Source organism: Penicillium nucicola (assembly GCF_028828085.1).
Source record: "Penicillium nucicola strain IBT 29836 chromosome Unknown utg000005l, whole genome shotgun sequence".
Taxonomy (NCBI): Eukaryota; Fungi; Ascomycota; class Eurotiomycetes; order Eurotiales; family Aspergillaceae; genus Penicillium; species Penicillium nucicola.
The window spans coordinates 2279487-2305690 of record NW_026643129.1 but is presented as its reverse complement, the minus strand read 5'-3'; the positions used below and the strand labels follow the sequence as shown (position 1 = coordinate 2305690).

The following is a 26204-nucleotide window of genomic DNA, read 5'->3' as shown; positions in this document are numbered from 1 at the left end:
TAGTTCCCTGTTTCTCGAAAATGGATTCTGTGAATTGACTTTCTTTACATCGCTTCAATTGAGTAGGTAATCTACTCAAAGTTCACCTACTATATCTTCGTTTTTCGAAATCATGTTAATTGCTTGGTCATGTCTATGCCGTGAAATCTTTATGCAAGTTTCCCGGGAACCACAGGATGTCCAGCACTCAACCCACCACAAACGGCCCAAGCCTGTCCATTAACATAGGAAGCCTCGTCAGACCCAAGGAACAGCGCAACACGAGCAACCTCATCAGCAACAGCACCCCGCTGCATGGGATTCAACTGTCCAATCTTCCGCTCAGTGCCGCGTTCCCGTGCCCGATCAAATACAGTTTGGGTCATGCCTGTTTCGATCAAGCCGGGACAGATGGCGTTGATGCGGATACCCGTTCCGGCAAGTTGGTACGAGACTGTTTGGGCGATTGAGACTACTGCTGCTTTTGAGGCTGAGTAGTCCGTTGAGCCGGCATTTGAGCGGAGACCAGCTACCGATGCTGTGCCGATAATTGAGCCGCTTGGGTAAGGCTTCGTCGAGGATGTGATTTTCATTGCCGGGGCTGCGTGTTTGGCTGCTAAGAAGACGCTGGTGGGGGTTAGTTCAGCTTTTTCTGGAAAGAATTGAACAGAAATCATACCCGAGTGCATTTGTTCGCATGGTTTTCATGAATCCATCGCCATCAATATCAGTGAAGAGCTTGGGCTGGCCGACGATGCCTGCGTTGGCAAAGAAGATGTCCAGTCGGCCGTATTTGGCTACTGCTTCATCGATGACTGCTGTCAGAGCCTTTTCATCTGCCGCATCAAATGACCGTATGTGTACATCTGTGTTTGGATAAAGGGACTCCATCTCGCGCTTGTGAGTTGCCAAGTGAGTATCGCTGTAATCGCAGATATAAACTGCTTTGGCGCCATTGTTGGCGAATTGGTGTGCGCTGGCCCGACCAATCCCGTTGGGTGAATTTGCGCCTACTTTTGTATCAGTACATGTAGCTTGCAATTTCTCTCATGAAGATTACCTGTCACGATAACAACCTTGTCCTTTGTCCGGCTGCAAGTATAAGTTTTAGCTATAGTTGACCGGATGACGAATTCAAAGACCAAGCAGCCAATTGGCCAGTATATAACTCGGGAATTTCGTCAAGTTACTTACAGTCCTGCCGAATCGCCAGCAACATGGCGAATCTTGGGGATGTCCTCGAATGTACCCTCGAAAGGGATGCCCTCGACAAGTTGCTTGCTGAGGGCCTGAAGACGCTGTTTTGCTGCAGCAGACATGAGGTTTATTCTGCGATACTGGTTGGGAGAGTTTAATAAAGATGGAGAACGACACAGTCCATTCTATGTAAAGCAGCTAACCTGTAAACTTATATACGAGCTCAGCTTCCCCACTGCGTCGGTTATGCGGAGAGCCGAGGCAGATGGTCACGTGGAACGCATTGGGTCACATGACTAACAACGTCATGTGCCCAGGCCATCAACAGCTTTGTGTGTTTCAAAGAGAGCAAAAATAGCAACTCTTTGTGCACCTTTGGGCAACTTGAATTTCAGGCTTTGGAGGCTTGACATTGCTGCTCCCTTCAAATTGCGTCGATCACCCTTCATTCCACTGATCCACCGATCTCAAGGGATCGCCAAGGACGCGTGACAGGGAAGGGCTAACTTACCTGCAGCTACTCGATTATACATGTTAGCTCGATCACTCCCAATCTACCCTTCAACAAGCCTTTCGGAGAGCCTTCATGAAGTCATTACCCGACGAGTCCTTCGTCCACGCCATTACCCGGTCGTTGAGTCATGGCAGAGTCCGACCAACCTCAGCGGCGGTCGTCATCGCAAGCCTCCAGCGCCTCAAGCAGAAGTCGAAATGCTAAGATGATGCGCGCCAAAGTCCAGAAACGCCACTCTGGCTCGTCAAACACAACCACGGATCTGACCTCGTTTCCATCTCTTTCACCTCCCGACAAAGCCACCACCCTCACCCGTGGTTTGACAAATACTTTATTTTCCGGCGAAGATGGAGAGGAGACCCAGGGAAATGGCCGAGGGCGCAAGGCAACATTAGCGAAGCTTACAGCCGGAGCGTCACAAAAGTCTGGCCGATCTGCCTTGTTTGCCGATTCCGTTTTGACCCAGGATATCCCAGGTGCCTTGCATTTGGCCGATGATGCGCATATTGAGCGTCTAGTTGCCAGTACAGGGGCCGTGAAGATGGTGAGACAGTTCGCGCGCGATCTGGCTCAACGAGATGCTGAGATTTCTGCTCTCCGCCAACGTGCCGATGCACGAGAGCGAGAACTAAAGAGAATGCTCCGAGAGGTCTCCGTCAGTAACCAGGACATTGAGCGTCGATTGTATCAGCTGGAAAACCCGCCCGGAGATCGAATTTCGGATGCTGAAAGCACCCACAGTAGTGATCATGCTGGCCATGCCTCCTCTGGATTAAATGGGCTGATGTCCCAAGCCATGGAGGACACTGTGGGCTCTCGGCCCTACGACAAATCCGAAGCGCAGTCTGATCTTCAAGCTACAATCCGGGCTCAGCGAGCAGAGGCTGATGGTCGCATGGTTGATGGCAACGATACCACTCGGAAACGCAATAGCTCGATTCGCGGCTGGCAAGAGTACATTTTTGGCTCGACAAACACAAGTCGCAAAACGAGTCGTGCTAGCAGTATCATGAGTGGTGTAGGAGAGCACGATGACGAAGAGACTGAGCGCCTTCGAGTGCCTAGCAATCCATCGCGTCGCAAAGCTCTTGACGAGCAGCTTTTCCAACCACCCGATGCACTAACACGAGTTGGTGGACCGGCAAAGCGAATTGCCAGCCCGTCAGTGACGGGAGACGATGCCAGCACGCATTCACGCAAATCCTCGAGGTCAATCGGCTCGTGGACCGTCAAGCTGTTCGCTGGCAATCCTCAGGCAAACAAGGATGCAAGTGACTCCGAGACCAATCAAGCTAAGCCAATGTCCAAAGTTCCGGGTGGAGATCGAAGCGCTCCATCTACTCTTTCAGGCAAAGGCGGGATGTCGGCAGTCGCTGCATTGAAAAGAATCAATAGCAATGTCAGTGTGCCTTCTGCACGCTCTGCCAGTGGAATAAGTGTCCAAGGCAAAATGGGCCCATCTGCCTCGCGACGAAACCCAGCAGGCAGCATCTCGCAAGGAGCAGCGTCTGAGGCCACAGATCGAAGCTCCACGAACCTGGGACCTGTCGAGATGGATGCCATCTTGCCTATGGAATCGAAGCCTCCCACACTCACTCCTGTTTACAATAACTCTCAGTCAGGTGAATTTCTCACAGATCGCTTTGGTTTCATTTATGATCAACGTCGAAAGAAGCGTCAAAGAGAAGCCAATACAACCAAGAGTAGCGGCCACCGCTTAAGTATTGGAGAGACTCTTGGTACCCTGCGAACAGACGCTTCTGATGCAGAAGATGATCCTGATGTTCGAAGTCTCACCCAGACGGTCTCTGAGACCACACCTCCTTCTCCTACATCACCAGATGACCCTGAAAGTGAAGCGATTTCCGTCCGCCGTTGGCAGGACTATTTGAAAATCCCATCTCGCCCTACAGAACTTCTCTCCCATACACCCTCTGCGGGGCCAATCATCTCTCTGACCTCAGGAGAAAATCGTCCCCATAGCTCGTCTGTTTCTGTTGACAAAGTCGGAGCCTTGTCTGTTGGCTCTGTCGGCCAGCCATCTGCTTCAACCTCAGCCATCACAGCCGACAGTCCTGAGTTTGCGGGTCTATCATCCGATCAAGCAAATGACATGACTTCCAAGATTTCAATGGCAGAGACTGAGCCGGTGAAATTATTGCTAGAGCAACTGACAGAGCTCCACGATACCCTGCAGCGTGACCGAACCGTGCGGTGGAACGAATTCCTTCGCAAGGTGCGCGCAGAACGCCGAAAAGAAGGTGAGGCTGCAGCCGCTGCAGCACCCGACCGGTCTGTAGCTGCAGTCGATACACCTGAGGCCTCACTCGCAGATGGTGAGGTCGTGGGCATCGCCGGCCTGGGCAACAAGGGCAAGGTTGGTCGAGCAAAATGGCGCGAATTCCGGCTGCTTGTACTCGGCGGTATCCCAGTCGCTCTTCGTGCCAAAACTTGGTCAGAATGCAGTGGTGCTTCTGCTATGCGAATTCCCGGGTACTACGACGATCTTGTGCATAGTGTTGGTGGATCGGAGCCTGATTCCTCTGTTGTATCCCAGATCGACATGGATATCCGTCGCACTCTCACCGACAACGTCTTTTTCCGCAAGGGTCCTGGTGTCGGCAAACTGAAGGAAGTGTTACTTGCGTACTCCCGCCGTAATCCTGAAGTTGGCTACTGCCAGGGCATGAACCTGATAGCCGGATCCCTCCTACTCATCATGCCCACTGCTGAAGATGCATTCTGGATTCTGACTTCGATGATCGAAATCATCCTACCCCAGCACTACTATGATCATGGATTGCTAGCCTCTCGAGCCGATCAAGTTGTACTGCGACAGTACATCTCGGAGCTACTCCCCAGACTTTCAGCTCACCTAGAGGAACTGGGAATCGAGCTTGAGGCGCTCACTTTCCAGTGGTTCCTATCAGTCTTTACAGACTGTCTCTCCGCCGAGGCGCTTTATCGCGTATGGGACGTTGTCCTTTGTCTCAACGTCACAAGTGCTGTCAATGGCCCTGGGCCCACCCTAAATACGAAGGAAAGCAATGACAAGGCCCCCAAGGTGGCCGAAGACGCCTCCGGCAGCGGAGGTGGAAGCACGTTCCTTTTCCAAGTTGCACTCGCTCTCCTTAAACTCAACGAGCAGCAATTGTTGACGACCTGCTCAACGCCCGCTGCTCTATACACATACATCAATCACCAAATGACCAACCACGCAATCAGCATCGATGGACTGATTCAAGCCAGTGAAGCATTGCGCAACGTGGTCCGTCGAGAAGACGTCGTTGCGCGCCGAGCTGTTGCCCTGCAGCAAATGCGAGACTTGAGCAGCGGCCACAGTAACTAGACTTCTTTGACTTATCTGTTTTTTCTTATGACCTTTTCTTTCATTTTTTTCTAGATCCTGACGATGCCGATACGACTTTGAGCATACAGCAAGGAGTTTTTGCTTTCTGTTTCATTGATTGGCGCCCATTTTCTCTCTTTAAGCCTTGTTGACATAGCCTGCGATATCCCCTTTCCCATCTCATACATCAACCACATTCAAGATACCCCCTGGATTTTACACTTGGGAGGCAGCAGATTAGACTTCTTTGAATGAAATATTGCTATTATTTCGCTCTTTAAGTCATCACATTGACTCAGTTCTATATGCCCCCGACGGAAAATCTACTCCAACTTCGAATGCGAGACCCAAAGATGATCAACAGGATCGGAGACACCATGATAATAGCTGACAGTCCAGCCAACAATGTCGCCGACCAGTTTATATGCAGCATCTCGTACATCGGCCGCTCAAACAGAGGGAATGTAGCGGATACCAGACTTCGCACCATAACATGAATGCTAATAGCAGAAACAGTGTTGAGCAGATACACATCAACGATATAAACAATACCACTGATGAAGATAATTTGCAGCGCCAGCCCAATCGCATAACATGCAATTACCTGAGCAATCCAATGTGTATTCCCCGTCCAGCCAAACCACAACAAAGCCGGCGGTAGCAATACAGCCCCAAATACCATAGGAGGTAATCGACCCTCGGGGGCGACTCGAACTGGCGTGCCCGCTTGAGATTCACTCGAGTTCTTGCTTTTCTGCGCAGCCATCCATCGCCGTTTATATACTGTCATGGTGAACGTCGAGAACAGTCCCAGCGCTGTTAACACACCCAGACCAACGGCTATGAATGGAAGCGTGGCAGCAGGTTTGCTCCACCCTCGACTTTGAAATTGGCGTGGGAATAGCTGGTAAGATAGATATAAGGAGCCGTAGACCAGTGTCAGGTAGATGGTCATGACGATCAAGATGGGTTCCTGGACGAACATCCGCACTGGCTTCGTGCAGTACTTCCGCAACAGGATTTTCGGGTCTAGAGAAGCCATCTCAGCCTGTGCGCGCAGCTTTTCATTCCCTGTTTCTTGGCGGAGCCGGGCAGCGCGACGCATCAATATCCGGTTGTGTGATGACTCGCGGAGGAGGGCAAGACAGAGGATGCCGACTGCACCGCAGAGGATGAGTGTTGTCCATGCTGTCCAGCGCCAGCCGTATCGGTCGACGATATATGCGCCTACTATTGGGCCTATAATGCTGCCCAGGTTCATGACTGTTGCAGACATGCCCACTGCCACGCCTCGTGTGATGGGCCCGTAGATATCAGCCAGGATGCCCGATCCCACTGCCAACCCACCAGCCCCGAAGGTTCCTGCTAGGAAGCGGCTGACGAGGATGGTGGCGACGCCGTTGGCTACCGCGAGTGGGATCTGGAAGATTGCACAGCCGGCCAGGGCAATGGCCATTGGGGGTGCATTGCCTATTACTTCTGCCATGGGCGCGAAGATGAGTGGACCGACGGCGAAGCCCGCGACGAAGAGGGCAACACCAAGGCTCATTACCTCTTCCGATACACCATATTCTTTGGCCGTGATGTTTGATGCGGAGCCGAAGATGCTGGATGCAAAGGCTATGGAGAAGATCACTGCTAGTGGTGCTGCAGATCTGAGGAGCTTGGTCGACCGCGGCCAGTTCTGGGGATTGTCGGGATCGATAGAACCATTCCAGGTTACCAAGTTGGCCAGATGGGGTGGAGAGCTTGTGCCTGGAGTATTGGCGCCCATTGAGAGGCCGTCTGTCATGAGAAGATTGACAGTTAAGCTGGCTGGCTTTTCAACCATGCTGACTTGCGTCGCTGGCTCCATGACCCTGATCCTGTGGACATGGGATGCGAAGTATAAGGTATGAGATCTGGGCGAAGTTGAAAAAGTTTGAATTTTTCAGCTTGACAGGACAACAGTTGGATCGACACCAAGTACAGGATCTACCTTGATCGTTTGTACTCCACCGATCTATACGGAGTGTCTCCGATGGTGCTTGTGTACTCGACTATCACCAGGTGAGATACGCCAGTGGAATTGGAATCTTGAGCACCGAGCAGATTTTACGTGCTACTTTTCACTTCTTCTTCTCAGGTTTCATATGTTCACACGCAAATTGACAAGTTGAAGACGCATGAATGCCGAAGATTCGGAGAGATGGCCGAACAGATTTCCCTTTTCGGCAATTCGTGCCTATCGCTTCCACTCACGAACTGACCTCGACACGAACGCACTTTACCTGCAGAATTCGATGTGTTTTACATTGAGAATGTCGGTGTATTTTCCCTAGCATCACAATTCTGTCGAGTCGCATCCTACTTGGCCATCCATTTCAAATCAGACCTAAGAATCCCACCCAATTTGCTCCGATCAACGCCCGTTCATAAGAGAACCCCATAGAACCCCCCCAGAAATACAAACTCACTGCAATATGAACCCCCGATAACACCATCACTGCTCATACACCCGGAACTGCCCCTACTTGATACTAGCTGTACTCCCCCTCGGTGTCGCCTCAACATCCTTCAAAGCCTCCAAATCAAATCTCTTCATATACCGCAACATCTCCAATTGATGAAGTTTATGTTCGAAAGTCAGCGCATCAGGAACGGTATTATCCAGCTCAGCCTCGTGATCAATAGGCGCCGTGATAGGGAAGGGTGCATTATCCATGAACTTGGCCTCGACCTGAGATGCGAAGTTCTGTCTCGCTTGATTGATGTTTCGGACAGCTTCCTCGGCGATATATGGGGTATATTTGATTTGGTTGGTCTTCAATGTGGCTATTCGAGGTTAGGGTTTGTGATGGCATGTGATGAGATAGAGAGTAGACTTACTCTCCAGGTGTTTGATGTGTAGACACAGCTTTTGATATGTGCGTTGGAATTCGCGTTTCTTTATCGCTGCTCGTGTGTCGATGTCTAGCATCCAGGCTATCATTGCACAGGACAGACCTGGTGGTCATTAGTATGAAGGGCGAGATGATGGTTAGGTTGGTGCCCACCATCTCTGCTATATGCCATCTGCGCATGATGGTATGGCGCTGGGACATTCTCCATGTAATTCACGAAGCTTGGAGATTCTTTGGTAATTTGAGACATTGCGAAAGATGTCAAACTCCGTGGAAGATGTAGTAATTCGTGATCGTAGGCCGATTGTGGCGGGAAAACGAGATGAACGAGGTGTAGGCAAGGGTCATATAATGACTTAGCCCTGTGGGCAACCGACAATTTTGCTTTGATTTCTCTTCTGTGCAGTCTGATCTAGCTTGAAACGAGTCTCGAGCTCATCGCTCTCTTTGTTCCCGAATGCAATCCCGCCACATGGATTTTGGTTTCTTTGTTCTCGGGTGGGATTCCAGGGCTCGAAAGCAACAGTACTTTTGACGGAGTTGGGTGTCTGACCTGTGCAGATGCAAGTTCTTTGTTCCCGGAATAGACTGGTATAGACAACCCTGGCGCTTTGTTCGCACCAGTAACGCTAGTTTCCGAGTAATTACCATGTGGTACACAACGCCAAAGGGTTATAGTCATTGACATTCTCGATCATTCCGTAGCCCTGTTCTTCTTCCTCTGTAGCATCTCTATCTCTTCGAATCAGACCAAAATGAACTACCAACGAGCTATAAACGAAGTTCCCGCTGTATTCCAAGTATCGTCAGGCGAAAGAGGTAACGGTCTAGGTTCTACACTCAGCTCGCAACGAGAATTAACAATATACAGGGTCCAACATCCTGAACAGTTTCCTAGGCTGGGTCCGCAATGAGACATTTGGAAACATGGCTGAAGTCTGTGCTTTGTGGGCTGCGATCGTGGATGCCAACGAGCACCTGGTGAAACTAGATCGTGAGATCATGCCCTGCCCGCAAGTGTTGCAGAAAAATGAATCAATGTGAACTAATCGGTTCTCCTTGATATAGAGACCCTCACGTCCCGCGAGATTCCACATGCAGAGTACAAGACCAAGGATATACTGGACTCGGAGTTGCAAGAGGCTAAGGAGTTGATGCGTCTTATGCCTGGTGGGCCGGAGAATAAGGCGATTAATGCGGATGAAGATCTCCTCCAAGCAATGGTGCGGTTGAAGTTTCTTCGCCATTTCAATCAGCAGAAGTAGAAAGGTTAAGAATCATTGCTGCCTATCGGTCTATAGGTCAGAAAGCCAGGTGGAAGCAGCACAGTGGTCTAAATTGCCTGTGGACTTGTTTAGAGTTCTAAATCTCTAATGCTTAGCCTATATAGAGGTCAAACCAGCGAGTCGGGCTGCGGTACAAGTGTTTAATGGATTTGGTCATCAGTGGTTCAGGATTAGTATTTATATTCTGCATATCTTTCAGATCATCCCGTAGAAAGCCGATGCCGTCTGACCCCAATAGGGGTGGGCGGCACTGCATACAAGCCATATACCCTGCCAAGAACATCCCGGTCAGCGTGGTAGTCAGGTTTCATCCCCAATAGAAACCAGGCTTTGATGACCGGAGGTCTGCAGGGAGGGATTAGGTGGGGGATACTCCAGCAGCAGCAGCCTGTGCGCATATATGTGCCCCATGGCCAGTAAGTACTGGGTATCTGAGTGCGTGCTACACTAGGCCGTGGGGATGAAGGTCTGGGGACAGCGAAGCGTGGACTAGAAAATCGAAATGGGTGGTATCTTCACTTTCTCAGCTGGGGCCCTGATCAACCCAAAATTGACTATTGTCCAGCATGGTGGACAGATACAGTGAGTCCATTGCCATCGTCGGACGGAGACCCATTTCCATGACATCCCGTGAAACAGCCTTAATCTGCCTCATGATGGACTGCGAGATGGCCCAAGTGCGAGCCAACGACTTGAACACACCAATTGTCAACGTGAGACGGTCACGACTGGGGTCGGGCATCTGACCCGCCTTGACGGAGCAAGCGGCCAACTGAACGATGGAACTGAGCGTAAGGGCACAGATGAAAAAGGGAGTGTGTTTGATGACGGGCAGACGGAATGAGGCAAGTCGAGATAATTCTCGGGCAGCTTTGGCTGCTTTCATGGCATGCTCGTTATGGGAGAATGCCGGCACACTGATGGGCCCAGAACCACCACAGATGACAGCCGCGGCAACGGCGGGGGATGAGAGAAGGTCGGACCGAGGGAAGTTTAAATAGATGGATGCGCCGTTCAAGATCATGGTCGCCTGGAACATGATCTCGTCCACGGTGCCGTCCGGGCGCAAAAGCTCTTCCTTGGACTCCGGCAAGTGATGGCCCCAGCTACCAATACGCGCATCGATAGCTTCTACATGATCCTGTTGACCCTCGGTCATGTTCTGCGTCGCGACCACACGACCAAGGATGCGGATTGCTTCAATTCGGTAGCAGTAGGAGGAGAAATGTAACTCCTCGTCTGCAAAAACACGCTGGTCGAATTGCTCAATAGTCGGGGACGGCGGAGGGAACAGACAATCTTGATAGATGCGCTCCTCACAGGGAAGTGGCACTTCAAGCGGGACTGAGTTGGTCCGGAATTCAGTTTGCACACCAAGAGCAGTCAAGAAACCTTCAATGACGAACAGGTCCCACCAAGTGCGCCGCAAAGACTCGGCCCGAATCGGATCTCCATTGCTGGCAATCACCGCGAAAGTTTGCTGGTGCATGCCAAGCTCAAAGGCCAGGTCCACTGCGGAGGCAAGACACTCGCCAGCCTCCGCACGCTCGTTGCGCGAGTGTAATACAATTGCTAGCAGGAGCAGTGCTTGAACCTTTTCCACGGTAGGGTCCTGTTCTCGAACCACCGAGACCACATTTTGGCGGTATGTCTCGCTCGAGGCCGCTGAGGTAAAGTGGGAGCCCACAAATTTCATCACCTGTTCCAGATACACGGGGAGATAGATGCGATTAAGGTACCGATGGGGTGGCAGGATTGGATGTGCGGCGTGGAAATAATTATAGTATATATCGATCAAATAGGCATCGCTGCTGGGGGCGGATGAGGAGGAGTCCGGAGTTAACGGATCGCTAACCGGGCGAGCAGGTTGCGACATTGACATCGAAAGATCGTAAAACCCGGGACTGTTTGACCCCGACGAGAGGAATGGGACGGCAGGCGCATAGCCATAGCCTGCCTGCATGCTCTTCCAATCCACGGGGTTGACCATGGTGGGATCGACCGGCAACTGCTCCGGGGATTCTGGGTTGGCGCGGCGCTTTTTGGATGGACCCTTGTAGCCTCTTCGAGATTTGGTATACTCGCACTGGAAAGGCTGGCCATTGACTTCGCAACGGCCGCAAATGGGGATCTTGCCATCACATTTGAGATGTTTATGGCGACACGGTAGACACGCTAATGGTGAGGGGCCATTTGATTTCCCCGAAGTCTGTTCAGTCATAGTGGGAGCATGGAACGAGAAAGAGATAGAAGAAGCAAGGAAGAAGCAGAGAGAGGGAGAGAAGAGGAAGAGGGAAAGAGACCGTTGGAGATCAAACACAGCGGGGAATCTGGTGACTTTGGCGTTCCCGATGTGACAATACCCCAATACCATACACGGGGTTAATAAGCACGCTTTACGATACCAATACGCTCCTCCGCCCATCTTATCAGCTGCTCTTCTTCTCCGTCTCTTCGACTCACTTCACTCTCTTCCTCGACTCTCTTTCGGACTCTTTCTCTACTCTTTGAAAGTCCAATTACTCTTCCATTGGTCCGTTGTTTCACCAAGAAACAAAAAGGCAATAAGTTTGCTTCTGGGACTTGATCCCCGAACCTGCTCCTTGTGTAGCGTCACCCGAACTAGTGGCCGACGTGTCTTCTCCGACTCAATCCTTTGTCTCTCGGCCACCGTCATTTGGTCTCGCAATCAACGTCATTTTTTGACCTGTCTATTCGCACCCCTGCGAATCTTCCTTTCACAATGATCTCCGACGACGACCTCTACCGCCTCGCCATCTTCCTTGGCTCCTGCGCCATGATGATGATTGTTCTATACCACTTCCTCGACGTCAATGCCACCGAGGACGAGCCTACCGATGCCGTGAACCCGAAGGCTGAGACCTCTGCGCCGCTGGCGTCCGCAGAAACTACAACTCGGTCAGGAAAAAATTGAATACGAATTGTGCTGAAGGAAGGAGGACCAGGAATCAAGATACCATTGCCAACATTTGTTTAACGTTACCAGCGAGTCAGAGACAAGCCAATTGTACACTGTGATTACAATTAATCCTGCAAATGGTCATTGTCAATGTCATGGCTTCAATGCTTTCATATATTTATTAGTACAATCGAGCATCAGCACATGTAAATCATCAGGCGCTGTTAAATGACAGATTCGATTAACGCCGTTCTTCATGCTAATCGCTCAAACGAAAACAACAAGTGGTATACGTGGTTCAATTGAGACCTCAATCGCTGCTGATGTAGCACACTTCATCACAGTCAAGGTTGGCTTGTCGGGCCGGGGTGGACAAAGGGGTATCACTCGATCCTAGAGCTGGACCCGTCCTCTTTTTCCACTGTTGCCCCGCTTGAAACAAATCGCGAGCTTTTTGTTTCTCGGTTGACGATCCGTGGGTTTTGCTGAACGCCTTGATTTGGTGATCATCAACAGGCAAGGCCATGGTTCCTTTACGCGCACTGGGGTCGGTCACATTGATGTTAGCCTCTGCAGGTTCACCGCCGATGGGCACTGTCGGCCCGTCTCCAAGTTCCCAAGCCATTTTGGCAAAATGCATCTCGGCCATATGTTCATACAGACGCTGGGCAGCCCGGAATTCCTTATCCTCGCAGTCTTTCCACTTGCATTGGAGGTGGTGCGGGATATGCACTTTGGAAACGTGGGATCGCATTGTGTGCATGTTGTGAAGTTCTGCCGCACAATCTTCCCAGTCACAGTGAAAGACAGAGTAATTTACGGGTTGCGTGCGGGAAATCGCGACCTCAACCATCGCGGATCCACTCTTGGCCTTGGGAGGTCGACCGGGCTTTCGCTTTGGTTGCATTTTATCCGGCGACGGCGGTATCACAACTTGTGGTCGGGGGAAATTAGTATGTGGCTTCCGGAAGGAAGTAGTCGCCGGATTTGACGTGGTATTCGATGAGTTCTTAGGGCTAATCGTATGTTTGGCCCTAGGCGTCACAGCAGCCACCTCCACGGGGACGGGTTGGTTGGGTGCGACCGGTTTGGTAGATTTGTTGTTTATCGGTTTATTGGTACGCGGACCGTTGCTTGTCTTGGATCGCACCTTAGGGGTCTGCTCAGTTTGTGGAACAGGATGCACTGGCTTGGTTGTTTGTTTAGGCGACGATTGGGAAACAGTAAGGGGTTCGTCGGAGAAAATGGGGGGCTCTGGAATTGGATCAAGGCGAGGAAGACCAGAGGGGAACTTCGAGGGGATCGTCGCACGTTTCGGCGAGTGGTAGGTAGGGGGTTGAAAGGGTAAAGTTCCCCAAGAGCTTAACCCACCGGGAGGGGCGCGTTCGTCAATTCTGGCAGAACGCGGCGTTGACGATGTGTCACGTGGAGAAAAGGCGGCGACGTCAGACAAATGCGGTGTGTTGGTTTGGTCACGTGGGGCGCCTGGCCCTTGAACAGCCTTCTGTGTAGAGATGGAGCCCGTTGAAGGCACAGAGCTTGTGGGGGGCATAGACCTTGTTGCACTGGAGACAATTGCTGAAGGTTCTGGGATCACTGGACTCATAGAACTATTCGAAACGGATTTCTGTGTAGACTCTAGTTGAGAATTAGCCCTCTCAGGGGGAATTGTACCAGGTGGAGACGCGGAGCTCGCTGAAGGAACGGATCTCTGTGCAATGAACCGTGCTGGAGGGAAGTATGCTGCGGGAATAGAGCCCGATGGATGAACATCACTTGACGGAGTAGCCAAGCTTGGTGAAGGCCCAGAAGTCTGTGGAGGTCCAGAATGTGCCAGAGAGATTGGTCTCTGCGTAGGGATGGACCTTTGTAGGTTAGGAGGGATATAGGCATACGTATGTTGCCATTGGACAATGGACCCTGCCGGAGTGGTACTTGCCGAAGTAATAGGGGCAGGTGAAGAAACAAATTGCTGTTGAGGCGCAGAAGCTGCAGGGGGAGGTCTTGCGTCAAGGGCTGTTGTTGGGTTTTGTTCAACATCCACCAGCTCCCAGCGAAAGGTTGCCAGGTCTGAACTGGTATCCACTTGGGTAATATTGGCCCTTAATTTCTCTAGGTGATGATTTAATCCCTTCATATTAGGATGTTTTCCTGCGGCAATAAGAATGTCGCGTGCAATTGTAGCAGGGTTATATGACGCTTTCATCAACGCATCGCTGATGCGAATTGGCCTCACCAGGTCATCACGGTTCTTTGTTGCCCTGCGCTGAGGTCTATGAGCAGGTTGCGCCGTACGATGCGTCCCAGTTGAAGGATTAAGTGGCGCGTAAATAACTGGCCTTTTCTGTATCGACACAACCGAATTCGAAGGTGCCTGTGACGGTTGCGTTGGCGGTTGACTTGACTTGACTGATACCGGTTGGGTAATCTCGACATGGGAGTTCCCGTTATCCAAGCGCGTTATCTTTGCGGGCGATTGGCCCTGCATATTATCGTGTGTTGATTTCCGAGGCCCCCGAGTCTGCTGAGGGTGTCCAGAGACAGACAAAGAATGAGAAGTGCGTTTTTTGCTATTCGTGCTTGGCTGTGATGTTGTTGGAGCCGGCCAAGCCACTGGGCTTGAAGCATTTGCAGACCGGGAAGACGTTGTCAAGTCGATTGGATTTGTTGCTTGATCTGAGAGGGTTATTCCCGAGATGGCTGACTGGGGTGGCGGTCTGTTCTGGTTGTTCAGGGTCGACCGAGGACGCTCATAACTCGGACGCTGTGTTGTTGTCAGCCGATCTTGTTGCTGAATCGGTGGTTGGACATGAGCAGACCAGGTCTGACTACCCGTATGACGACTCTCAGGATCCGTACTCTGTCGAGGTAATTCCATCCGGTTCGATTGTTGGGCCATAGGTTGGTGAGCATGCCACTTGCTACTGTCCGAGTTGATACGTTGTGAAGAGAGTGTAGGCTGCGCGCTTGGTGTTGGCGGAAGTGTAGGGTTTGAAGATCTCACGTAGGAAGTAGCGTTTAACAAGTGCGAGTGGTGATACATATACGCAGCTTGAGCCGCATCGTCGAAGGCCGGATGTTGATTTGCATTGGAGGTACCCTGATTCTGCTCAGCGCTAAGGTAGGAATTTATCTGGTCACTCGAAAGAAAGTTCTGCGGCCATTCTGCTTCATCCATGGTGTTTTCTGCGCTTTCGGACTAATAGCGCATTGTTTTCGGTCCAAATGAGGCTGGAGTCGGCGCGAACCGAATAGGCCGGCCCGCAGGATATGGCGAGGGTTGGGATGAGACGGAAGCTATCCAAAAGAATGTCCAAGAAGGTCCAAGAAGATCTCCTAAGATAGCCGTAGCATTGCTGCGTGCTAAATCTGGAGAACAAGCAGAATCGCGGCCGAGTCAAGTTCACGTCCGCCGTTCAAACAAACCACTGCTTGAGCCAAGCCAAGACCGGAAAGCGCGTCAACGTGGGGCATCCGCTCCAGCCAATCACAGCCCGAGTTCCAGCCCTAAGCGGTACATCATGTGACGCACAACCCTCATCTTGAATATTCGGACACACAGGAAACTTCCTTCTCCTCGACCAACGACAACCCGCCCATTCACGACACCTTCAGGAGGCTCCGTCAAGATGACTGTTACCAACCATGGTGTGTACCCATTTCCTGCATTGCTGCATTGCTGCATTGCTGTCCCAATGTCGTTTCTTGCAAATTTTCAATACTAATGGATTTTTACAGCCCTCGCCTCTTCGCGCAGCAAGTCTCGCAAGGCTCACTTCCAGGCCCCCTCCAGCGAGCGCCGCCGTATCATGAGCGCCAGCTTGTCCAAGGAGCTCCGCGAGAAGTACGGAGTATGTACACACCAGATACCTTTACCGTTTTGCCATATTCGGGTCCGGCCAGTCTGAATTTTCACTCGTGAAATCAGATATGGGACACCCCTTCTTAGGGAACCGAAACTAACCAGCACCCTGCAACAGGTCCGCTCCATCCCCATCCGCAAGGATGACGAGGTCACCATCGTCCGTGGCTCCAACAAGGGTCGTGAGGGCAAGATCACCTCCGTCTACCGTCTCAAGTGGGTTGTCCACGTTGAGCGTGTTGTCCGCGACAAGTCCAACGGCCAGAGCGTTCCCCTCGGTATCTCTGCCTCCAACGTTGTCATCACCAAGCTCCACCTCGACAAGGACCGTGAGGAGATCCTCGCCCGCTCCGCCAAGGGTCGTGAGGCTGTCAAGGCCAAGTCCGCTTAAGGGATTGATGTGTAGGGTCTAGGTTCATGTTGCAATGGCGGTTTGACCGCGCGGGTGCAAAAAGGAACTCCAAAAAGGAGGTCCAACCTGCAATCATCAGGATATACCAATGAAACCAGGTGCATTGCGATGAATGAAAAATGAAAATTTTCCTTTTTCTTCTATCCGGAGTTGGTACTTGCAGTTTATTCTGCGAGACTGGCGTTCTTTCCTCACTTTCCATGTGCATATAGGATCTCTCATCGAATGCTACACTACGATCTCAACGACTCTTTCGTTCGTGTTCAATCGGCTCGTTCGATCTTTGCTGCGCTTCGATTTCGTAGCAACTCTTTTATTTGCTTCTGTTTCAAATCCTTTATTTGGACAGGAAGTATCGCCAGATTATCTCCTCATCAATCCCGCTCTTCGGAGCGGACTCAATGGTTGGCGAGGTAAACGAACGGCGTAGAGAGAATTGCAGGACTTTCTGGGAAGCTGGATCGTTCTGTCTCGCTTGCAGACTCACTCTGAGCCTTAGGGCAAGGACGCAGTGGGTTTGAAAGTGAGGTATATTCCTCCCCATCATGGAGTATAGACTGTAGGCTGTATGTTGGATCATTTTATGAAGGATAGACAATCAAATTATATTCTTTGACATAACACTTTCCGATTTGGGTATTTCTTGGCTGTATGATCCGTTGGCTTTGTATTCAGCTCAACGTATGGGTCATGGCTCAGTGTGAGTAGATTCGATCAGCCCATAAAAGGCTGGATCAATGAGGAGCAAAACTGGGGGAATGATTATTAGCCTAAATGGGGCTTGCTGGCTGCAATATAACGGAATGAAGTTACTGTAAGCTATAACCATGCACCAGGGCAGGGGAAAGTGGCATTGCTACAGTCTCAAGCCAACAGAGAATGCTCGTCAATTCAATTTCCAAATGTGAATAAATCTCCATTTCAATTTTGGTATAACATGACATATTTGACCATATTGCTATCACATTTGACTATTTCTAAGTTATACGCATATCAGGCTATGCGTGACCGCCGAAAGTGTAACCCCTAATCCGAAGTGGCATATATGCTGGTCATTAGCACGCTTGAACGGACGAGTTTAATAGAAATGACTCCTTAGAATTGAACAACATCTTCCTTCTCATCCTAACACTCTATTCCCCCTGATTGTAAGATAGCCTCGACTAGGTTGAGCTTACTCTTCCAGCAAAATCAAGAATGAACTCTGCCGATACATCATTTCAGCCATTCTGCAACCATAGATAGTGCATTCAAACTGATCAAAATCACAACAAAGTATGAATAAATGGCTTTAATATACAGATCATGGGTGCCAGACAAAGCAAATATGCAAGAAAAATCAGAGAACACCATATCGTATCTCATGAGAAACTCAGGCAACCGAGTAGGCCCGATGAACCGAGAATCAAGAACGCAATTGCTGAAATGTCGAAAGAACAAGCTCAACAAAATTGAGTCTCAGTCCTGGGAACAGAGCCGCTTCACCCCTTATTGCTTGTGTCCAACACATTTTCCCCACGCAGGAAGTCCACACCCCATCCCGATGAAGATATAAAGCAAGAAGATAACCACAATCACAATCATAATCATCAGTTTGGTATTCTTCCACCACATTCGTCTCCGTAAACCCCGACTCCGCATTCTGAAGTCATGGGCACTCCCACCAAGCCGATCTGTCTTATCAACAAGTAGATCGATGCGCTCTCCTCGCTCTAGAACCCGCTCAATATTCTCGGTCATAATGTCACGCACGCTGTCAATTTCGCGCTTGGCTGAGGCAAGTGAGTCCGCCGGGGGAGCCGTGTTGTATGTCTGTAAAAGAGAGCGAAGCTCGCCGTTGAAGGCGGCGCAACCATAGGCTGGAAGCGAGGCGAAGTCTGTGGTGGAGGGTGGGTAGCGCGATAGGAAGTTGCGCTTCATTTCCAGAAGATAGGCGAAGGGGATCCGGCGACCTTGCTCGGCGGAAGCGACTACCAGGAAGCTCAGGGGTGCTTGTGAACTTTGTTCTGAGCGATTGCCATCGTCGCTTGCTGTTGGCGAGTCGGCGATATAGTGGACAAATAGACGCTCGTGAGTGAAAGTGAGCTTTTGGGGCTTGTCATGGGTGATCTTTGGGAGGATGACGGAGGCCAGGGACGAAGCGGAGGTTGACGATGCGCCGGGCGAGGAGTGCTCTGCTAGGATGGTGGTCCGATGAGCGATACAGGAGCTGAAAAGAAGACAGCATGGTTAGTTTGAGCTCCGTTCTTGAAAGTTGTCTACCCAACTGGTAGAACAGGTAGGACTCACTAGAGCAACGAGCTCGTCTTCGAGGATGAAGCCATGATTATGATGTCAGTGGCCGGATCCTGAAATTTGAAGTTGAGGCAAAGTACTGAATAAGCTAGTGATTTTCAAGAGAGTCTAGAGCAATCTTCTCAGTATTCTTATGATCGAAGTATTTCCAAGTTCTCCGAGGTCTGAAAGGGAACCTGATGCCCTGAAAGACGCCGGCGGGAAGCTGAGTCAGCAGCAAGGTGCCCGCGGAAGAGTTCTGATTGGTCGAGTGTCATAGATCCTGTTGTTCGCAATAGAAGCAAGAGAAAATGGTCCGAACAAGAGGTAAATCAACCCCCAGGAAAGTCACTTAGACAATTTTATAAGCTATTGGATTATCGCTGTCAGCTCGAAATTTCACGTGCTCATGATTCTGCCGCTTATTGATTCCTACTAAGTAGAAACTTATCACCCGTAAGCCGCACCTTCAACTACTTAGTTATACTATCTATATACGCATGCTGTCTTTCATTCATGATAACTAAAATTGCTTTACTTGAATGTTATTTTATATTGGACAGCTGACTCAGTCTCACCACCTCTTGCTAACTACTTGTCCAGGTGCTACTTTACTACTTTCTTTTCCCACTACAACTGTTCGGTCAAATGTAATGCACCATGCAATGCTTAATTTATTACTCAACTTGGGTATGAGTAGACTGTTGGCCTATTGTATAATTTTTTCGGCCTTTTCAATTCTCTTCGATGTAGTTTCAACCTAGTAAGTGCCATACCTAAACAGGTCATGTGATATATATATGCAATTAGAATCACATCTTCCTTCTTCAAAATGGAAACGTCGGCTTCGGTTTTGAATATCCAGTAGGGAGCCCATCCGTCTGTAAAAATTTCATTGTCTTCAGCAAGCTTGTCCTCTGTGCGATAATGAATCGGAGCAGTCAAGGTATAACCTATAGAGGATCTATTTACTAAATAGGGTTGTGATCATGCTTTATATTGTTCCTGGTATTTTATTCTATATTTCGACTATCAAACAGGGAAGGGAACAGTCACATCTTCGTATGTCATACCAGATGCTCCTCTGTTTGTGTGGTTTCTATCCGCTGTAATCCCCATTCACCCTCGCCAATGTTCTTGCCATAAACGTTGACAAGACAACCCACCACGATGGGTCCCACGATGGTGTTAAGCAGGATAGCCCAAATGGCAGTAATAAAGCCCTCCTCGGTCACATATGGTGTTTCGTTGTAGCCAATCTCAATAATCAAAAGGCCAATCTCTCCACGTGCCACCATTGCTGAACCAAGAAGCAATCCAGCCAGAGATGCGGCACCGTAGCCCCTTGTGCTCTTTTTGGGTTGAACAGGGGTAGCTGTTTGCTCACGAAATGGGACTTTCTCTTTAGAACCTTGCTTCGTCTTTGAGGACGTGAGGAACTTCCACAGCGGAACCCAAGCGCCAACTACAAACTGGGCAAATTATTAACCGGGATTTATCGTGTGCAGAAAGTGAGGTCGTCTTACCTTGGCAAACATCATAAGAAGCGTGTATAGGATGCCTTTCCATATTCTTTCACCTGTCCATAGCGAAACAAATGGAATTGCAAATCCAACACTAGCAAAGAACAAAGGCTCCATGAGGTATTTTTGAACATCCAGCAGATAACACTCGAAGGTATGGACGAATGTAGGGCTTTTGTCGGCTTCACGTTCCCCCTCTTCACGATTCAGAACAACAAAAGGGCCTTCGGGGTGCTTGCTAGGCAAGTAGGTAAGGAATGTACCAGCAAGAAAAGCCCCGAATAAGACTGAGGTGCCCGCGTACGCAGCGATACTGATGAAAGCGGACAGTACCAAGACCATTAGGGTGATATTAGAGACGTGGTCGTATTTTGCAAAAGAATGCTCAATCCATCGTCGAAACACCGGCGCAAAGAACCATTTAGTGAGGATGGGAGTGAGAATGGCCATGGCAAAAGAAGCCACGATGGGGCGGCCAATGATCCAGCCAAGATTGACATCGCCGGCCCTAGGACCGGAGAGCTCACGCAATTGGCTGATAATGCTAAGAAGAAGTATGTCAGTACCCGATATCCAGATACAACAAGAAAGAATTAACAAATCACTTACCTGGATAGAACAAGACCCACGACGTCATCAATCACAGCAGCGCTGACAAGGATTGAGCCAACCCTCGTCTGAGAAAGATCTATGGACTTGGCAGCCGAAGAAATGACCGCGAAAGTTGTTCCTGATATGCCATGTTAGAGCCTTGATGTGCGTCTATTGAATGATAATAGGATGTGAATGGCACAAACCCAGAGACGTCGCAGATAATGCGGCTCCAATAATGAATGTCTCCACCGCGCCTTGTATACGATCAGTCAGGTTAAACTTCATTTTCCCAAGTGATAGTTGACCTACCGTAGCCGTATCCCAGATAAAGTAATAGATAGGAAAGCCCGATTGGGAAACAAACGCCTGTTGCAGCTCCTAGACAACTGACAAGGAAGTTTTGTTTCATCAGATCAAGTCGAACAGTGAGACCGCCTGGTAAGGATTCATTGATTAGCAGCCAGTCCATCAATGACAGAGGTGAAACTATTACCCTCGAATATGATCAGGATTAAACCAACATAACCAACAGCGAGGAAAGTTTCCTGCCAGGGCATTTCTAGGATATCTGCTAAAGGTTTTCCATAGATAATGCCAACAGCTATTTGGCCAATAATCCCGGCCCGAATGATCTTAGCAGAGACATATTCAGCCAGAGATAAGAAAAAAAAGAACGATATAATAATGAGGATCTCGACGACTAAATTCCTGGTTAGTACATCGTGTCGAGTTTTGGGCTCAGGGCTATACTTACTACTAGGTTCGTGGTACGCAAGGAAACCGCCAGCCATCACAAGGCCACTTTGTCCGTTCAATTGAGAATCCAGAGGAATCAGAGTGAAAGCAGAAATTAGACACCGCAAACTTCTCTAAGCCGAGACTTCTGGGCATCTTGGCTCTTCCACTGGATGTCACGTGCAGTGCCGGTGACATCAGCACTGAGCCTTCCCGAGGTCCAACATAAGGGTTTACGGTGGATATTTAGGGATATTTAGGGATATTGAGAGATAAACCTCAGCTTGAGAATCACTGAATGGATAGGAACAAGGGAATGTGTATCAAGTTATGCATGCTGAACGAGATGGTATCTGCAGTTAAAGCCAAAGCGCCAGGTATCAGAAAACAAAAAGCCTCTCCACAATATACATGCTTGTACAGGGTGTCATGAAAAAGCAAAGCGTAATTTACAGTTTTGTAGATGGCAATGCATCATTGCCAGGTCCTTCTCCCTTGGAAGGCTCTCCACCACTGCCAGCCCAACTGCCAGGTGATGGATGACTTCGCTTCTTCTTCTCGCCGCGCTTCTTCTTCTCACGGGTTGCTCCACGAGCCTCATCCGGTCGGCTGGGACTCCGACTAGATTCACTACGACGGAGATCTTTGACTTCTTTGATGACTTCACGGAATCCTTCTTCAATGTTGTTCATGCGGGCCAGAACGAGCTTGCTAAGCATGTCTTGGGTTTGGTGTGGAATATCGCGACGTAATCCAGCAGCGAAGCCCATTTGCGTTTGGAAACTGGATGGAACGGCACCGGTGAAAGCGCCCAGGCCACCGGCTACTGCCTTGTTGTCGCCTAGGTCGGAACCAAGATCGAACAGCAGGGAGGGGCGAGGTCGTGTCCCTGTTTGTCGATCCGATAGATAGATGCTGTCCAATTCTGGGACAGACATTTGATTGAGTGCGAGTGGGGAGTTTCGAGGGCGAGACGCGTCCAGGATGTGTCGTTTCATGGTGCCCTGGTCCATTGAAGCGGAGATAACAGGCATTGGCTCCTCGTCGGAGGAGTCCGTGTTAGGTCGCGGAGGTGTAGTCTGGCCTTCAGTTTCTTCGTTCGGAGATCCTACAGGGTTGTACAGCATGGTGACACCAGAGGCATTACGATTGTGCCTGGGACGTCTGGTTGGGCTGTTGCGGCGAGAAATCATTCTCGCGGTAGATGGGCGAGAGCTGTAAAACTTGGGCGAAGGCTTTTCGGAAGCCTCAGCCGGATCCACGGTGTTACCGATAGACCCTTGGGCGGATTGCTTATCGTCATTTGAATCTCCATCATTGCTGGTCAACTCATCATCGCCCTCCATATCCGTATGGTGAGATGGCGCTCGTTTGTGGCCGGGCGAATCAGGTCTTGTGCGCCGAGGTCGAACCATTGGGCTTGCAATCCGACTAGTTCGGTCTTCAGGATTCGAGGCCACTGAGCGCGTTGTTTCCGTAAAATTGCGAGGACGAGAGGTCAGTTGAGTGCGGAAGGGAAGCTTGGGTCGCCGTGGGTTCATCTCGAGATGGTCCACCACGATAGAATCTTGCTCATCAGGGCCGTTGGCTGGCCCAGAGCCGATTTCCTGCATCCAATCTTTGATGACATTGTTGGTCTGGCGTTCATGCACCGTGCTTGGTGGACCTCTGATTCGATCGTCACTGTATGGCCGGCGGAACACTTCTTCTAATGCTTGATCCTTCTGGAAAGTAGCCACTGATGGTGCTCGTACCATACGTGATACCCTGCTGCTGAACCCGCGGAATCGACTAGGCCCCCATTGCTTGGGAGCCGAAGTCACATTTGGTGATGTCGGCTCGATGAGATCCATTGGCTGTACAAATTGCGCACTAAGAATTGTCTTCTCATAGAGGCAGATTGTAAAGAGAACGGGCAGGTGGGTGATCTTGATTATGGTCCGATTAAGGCGAATAAACTCCCGAAAAGGCATCAAGTATCGGAATGGTGTCACCAGCCAAGCGATGACATTGGTGGGTGCCACGTAGGAGAACAAGGCATCGGACTTGACCATAGAAATTGTGTTCACCGCAAACAGGAACTGGTGTTCTTGATTCGCATTTTGGACAATCCTCATGAAGGAGTTGGTCAGAACAGTGATCAAGATCGTGACGACAACAAAATGACAGATAAAAAGGAAAACCGTGAGGATCGCCTTTCCTAGGAAGTTGTATTCTTCCCACATTGCCCATGCAGTAGGCGTAAAGCCCATTAGCATTTGGAATAAGCCATATGCCACCACTTTCGGGGAGTTGCTGTCACCAAAGCTTAAGAAGGCGACAAAGAAGCCGGAACAAGCAATGACAATGAGTACAAAGACTGCAATCAGATCAGATGCCATGATTCGGAACGCAATCAGCAGTTGCGAGAAGTAACGATAATGGTCCAAGATGGAAAACAATCGAGGGAAGAGCAAGGGTGCCGTAGCCGCAAGAACATCGAACTGAATGCGTTAGTAGGAAAACAGTATTAGAGGAACCATGACGATACTTACAGCTTGATCGGTGACTATTTGGCTTCGGGGGTAGGTCAAGAATGAACCGTAGATCCGCAAGCAATAGTACGCGAAGAGCAATAGCAGGATGCCCAAATCGAAAAGATTCCAGAAACTCATCAGATAGAGACTAAATCCTTGTTCATTGAATCCCACAATTTCGTCGAGCATGAAGCCAGTACTCCAAAACCAGAACACAACCTCGAGTGAGGTGATTCTACGACTGCGTTGTTCCAGCACAGCCAAAAACAGCCCTAAGAGCACTGCATAAGACAAGGTGGACAGGAACTGTCGATAGCGGGGCACCCGCAATCTTGACAACTTGAACAAAGACGCGTCGCGGGGATTGTAGAGGGACACTGAGCGTCGAAGAGATCCAGTGCTTGGGGATGTCCCAAGGGTTCCATTCCGGTCTATTGAGGTCCCATAGTCCATATCTTCTGGGTTCCTATTCACGCGGCGATGCAGGTTGTCCGCGGCTGAGTGAAAGACCACTGTTCCAGCCCAAATAGCTTCCAATTGCTGCACAACCACTGGATGAGCCAAGAATCGTTTCGCCTGTGCGCGAATGGCCACCTCCAGACAAGAGACCCGGGCAGCAACTACTTGTTTTCTCCGGGGGCCGGGAGCCATTGCAGTGACCGAATCCTGGCCTTGGAGCGGATAAAACTCATAAGACAGCGCGTCAATCAACTCCTTTGTCGAATATTCCCGTAACAGTTTGATTGCCAATAGTTCGCTCACCATGGCCCGTGTCTGATTTGCCCCGCTATTCCCCGGACTCAGATGCATTTCCTTCTCAAATTGTAAACAATTGGCCATCAATGCGTAGAGTGTCGCGCGTGAGAACTGGGTGGACATGATTTTCAGCAATATTGGCTTGATTAGGAACTGGGAGACCTGCGGCGAACGGAGTTGATCCCAGGTCAAGGTCGTTTCGCAACGCGAGACAATCAAAGGGCGGATGGCATGAGTGATGTTGTACACCGGGAGCGCATCTAGTATCCCAATCTTGTCAGTATCAGGCTCGGCACATGGAAGAGAGCTGTTCCTACCTAGATGCGACGCAGAGAACATGGGCAGCAGAGGGGTTGACTCGAGTGGGCCATCTTCCTCTTCCTCTCCGTCCCAGTCCTCGTCCATATCCTCTTCATCGATACCTTGCAGCTCCGGCGCATCCTCCTCACTGCTGTCACCAGATCTATTGACCCGCCGGGGATCATGGCGAGGACCCCGAGACCATGGAGATGGGGTGGAAAAAGGTGACTGGTCCACCTGATCGCGCTGGCGTTTGGGACGCAGTAGAGACGCGAACATCGTGGTCGGTGGTGATCACGGTTTGCATAACCGAGTTGAATCCAGAGAGAGATATTAGAGCATCGTGGAGACAGTTGTAGGAAAGGAGAAGGGGAAAGAAAAAAAAAAAAAACAAAGCCACAAAGACCGTCAAGCCCAAGATATGAGGGTTGAAGTTGAGACAAAAAGCGGGATCTAGTCGGAGCTATCTTAGTGCTGTGCTCCCCACGTCATCGCACATACAGTCGCACACAGTTTCTGTGTATGCCAGAGGAAGTGATTTGCTAGTTTAATAGCGCAGATACTGGTTTTGGAGCACATATCGCATTGATCACGCGTGCGAATGGACGGGGAATACCGGTAACTCAAAATTGCCACCTTGTAGGGGGGGTTGATATCGCAGGAATTCGAGAGTCCTCCTTAACCCGCTGGCTAGATCCCTATTCTGTAATTTATTCCCCCAGTTCACTAATCAGATTCACTATAAACTCGGCGTCTCTGGGTTAATCAATCTGTTACAGGGCTGATACGGTTATCGGCCCACCGCCTAGGCAATATATTCTCACTGCATGCAGCTAGGCATAGCTTAAGCTAGGGAGCAGAACCAGATGGGCCAACTGAATCCTCCTAGGTAAAGTCATACGAACACAAGAAGTGTGTCATAGTCCAAACCAACCGTCCTAGTCCCCTCGAGGCTCTCAGCCACCAGTAGTGCACTAAAATGACATACTGGAAATCTCTGCGGTGAAAATGTACCGAAAACAGATGTGGGGCTCAAAATGCACGAAAAAGATTTTCTGCCGAGATTTCTTCTCTTCCTCCTCCAACCAGCTGGTTGCAGCACTAC

The 26204-nt window shown here is 50.1% G+C and overlaps 12 protein-coding genes across 12 annotated transcripts; 4 read left to right on the top strand and 8 right to left on the bottom strand.

Annotated features, from left to right (window-relative positions):
- Positions 1 to 149: 149 nt before the first annotated feature.
- Positions 150 to 1298, bottom strand: N7511_005936 (SDR family NAD(P)-dependent oxidoreductase; the record flags this gene model as incomplete). Its single annotated transcript, XM_057128313.1, has 4 exons — positions 150 to 606; positions 659 to 989; positions 1040 to 1071; positions 1174 to 1298. 4 exons carry the CDS (start codon positions 1296 to 1298, stop codon positions 150 to 152), a joined length of 945 nt encoding a protein of 314 aa, XP_056984830.1.
- Positions 1299 to 1817: 519 nt separating this feature from the next.
- Positions 1818 to 5039, top strand: N7511_005935 (uncharacterized protein; the record flags this gene model as incomplete). Its single annotated transcript, XM_057128312.1, has 1 exon — positions 1818 to 5039. One exon carries the CDS (start codon positions 1818 to 1820, stop codon positions 5037 to 5039), a length of 3222 nt encoding a protein of 1073 aa, XP_056984829.1.
- Positions 5040 to 5340: 301 nt separating this feature from the next.
- On the bottom strand, positions 5341 to 6870 carry N7511_005934 (uncharacterized protein; the record flags this gene model as incomplete). The annotated part of the gene is made up of 1 exon (XM_057128311.1): positions 5341 to 6870. The coding sequence occupies one exon, from the start codon at positions 6868 to 6870 to the stop codon at positions 5341 to 5343; it is 1530 nt and encodes a 509-aa protein (XP_056984828.1).
- A 678-nt stretch (positions 6871 to 7548) lies between these two features.
- N7511_005933 (uncharacterized protein) lies at positions 7549 to 8171 on the bottom strand (the record flags this gene model as incomplete). Its single annotated transcript, XM_057128310.1, has 3 exons — positions 7549 to 7853; positions 7908 to 8024; positions 8075 to 8171. The coding sequence occupies 3 exons, from the start codon at positions 8169 to 8171 to the stop codon at positions 7549 to 7551; spliced, it is 519 nt and encodes a 172-aa protein (XP_056984827.1).
- Positions 8172 to 8676: 505 nt separating this feature from the next.
- On the top strand, positions 8677 to 9186 carry N7511_005932 (uncharacterized protein; the record flags this gene model as incomplete). Its single annotated transcript, XM_057128309.1, has 3 exons — positions 8677 to 8740; positions 8793 to 8915; positions 8990 to 9186. The coding sequence occupies 3 exons, from the start codon at positions 8677 to 8679 to the stop codon at positions 9184 to 9186; spliced, it is 384 nt and encodes a 127-aa protein (XP_056984826.1).
- Positions 9187 to 9730: 544 nt separating this feature from the next.
- On the bottom strand, positions 9731 to 11428 carry N7511_005931 (Zn(II)2Cys6 transcription factor; the record flags this gene model as incomplete). Its single annotated transcript, XM_057128308.1, has 1 exon — positions 9731 to 11428. One exon carries the CDS (start codon positions 11426 to 11428, stop codon positions 9731 to 9733), a length of 1698 nt encoding a protein of 565 aa, XP_056984825.1.
- Positions 11429 to 11950: 522 nt separating this feature from the next.
- Positions 11951 to 12142, top strand: N7511_005930 (dolichyl-diphosphooligosaccharide--protein glycosyltransferase subunit 4; the record flags this gene model as incomplete). The annotated part of the gene is made up of 1 exon (XM_057128307.1): positions 11951 to 12142. The coding sequence occupies one exon, from the start codon at positions 11951 to 11953 to the stop codon at positions 12140 to 12142; it is 192 nt and encodes a 63-aa protein (XP_056984824.1).
- A 295-nt stretch (positions 12143 to 12437) lies between these two features.
- N7511_005929 (putative C2H2 finger domain protein) lies at positions 12438 to 15305 on the bottom strand (the record flags this gene model as incomplete). The annotated part of the gene is made up of 1 exon (XM_057128306.1): positions 12438 to 15305. One exon carries the CDS (start codon positions 15303 to 15305, stop codon positions 12438 to 12440), a length of 2868 nt encoding a protein of 955 aa, XP_056984823.1.
- Positions 15306 to 15756: 451 nt separating this feature from the next.
- N7511_005928 (60S ribosomal protein uL24) lies at positions 15757 to 16380 on the top strand (the record flags this gene model as incomplete). The annotated part of the gene is made up of 3 exons (XM_057128305.1): positions 15757 to 15775; positions 15866 to 15978; positions 16108 to 16380. 3 exons carry the CDS (start codon positions 15757 to 15759, stop codon positions 16378 to 16380), a joined length of 405 nt encoding a protein of 134 aa, XP_056984822.1.
- A 1509-nt stretch (positions 16381 to 17889) lies between these two features.
- Positions 17890 to 18725, bottom strand: N7511_005927 (synaptobrevin family protein; the record flags this gene model as incomplete). The annotated part of the gene is made up of 2 exons (XM_057128304.1): positions 17890 to 18610; positions 18691 to 18725. The coding sequence occupies 2 exons, from the start codon at positions 18723 to 18725 to the stop codon at positions 17890 to 17892; spliced, it is 756 nt and encodes a 251-aa protein (XP_056984821.1).
- A 1017-nt stretch (positions 18726 to 19742) lies between these two features.
- Positions 19743 to 21583, bottom strand: N7511_005926 (cation:proton antiporter; the record flags this gene model as incomplete). Its single annotated transcript, XM_057128303.1, has 7 exons — positions 19743 to 20147; positions 20202 to 20742; positions 20808 to 20928; positions 20996 to 21046; positions 21102 to 21227; positions 21286 to 21492; positions 21547 to 21583. 7 exons carry the CDS (start codon positions 21581 to 21583, stop codon positions 19743 to 19745), a joined length of 1488 nt encoding a protein of 495 aa, XP_056984820.1.
- A 393-nt stretch (positions 21584 to 21976) lies between these two features.
- N7511_005925 (uncharacterized protein) lies at positions 21977 to 25378 on the bottom strand (the record flags this gene model as incomplete). Its single annotated transcript, XM_057128302.1, has 2 exons — positions 21977 to 24010; positions 24062 to 25378. 2 exons carry the CDS (start codon positions 25376 to 25378, stop codon positions 21977 to 21979), a joined length of 3351 nt encoding a protein of 1116 aa, XP_056984819.1.
- Between the last annotated feature and the right edge of the window lie 826 nt (positions 25379 to 26204).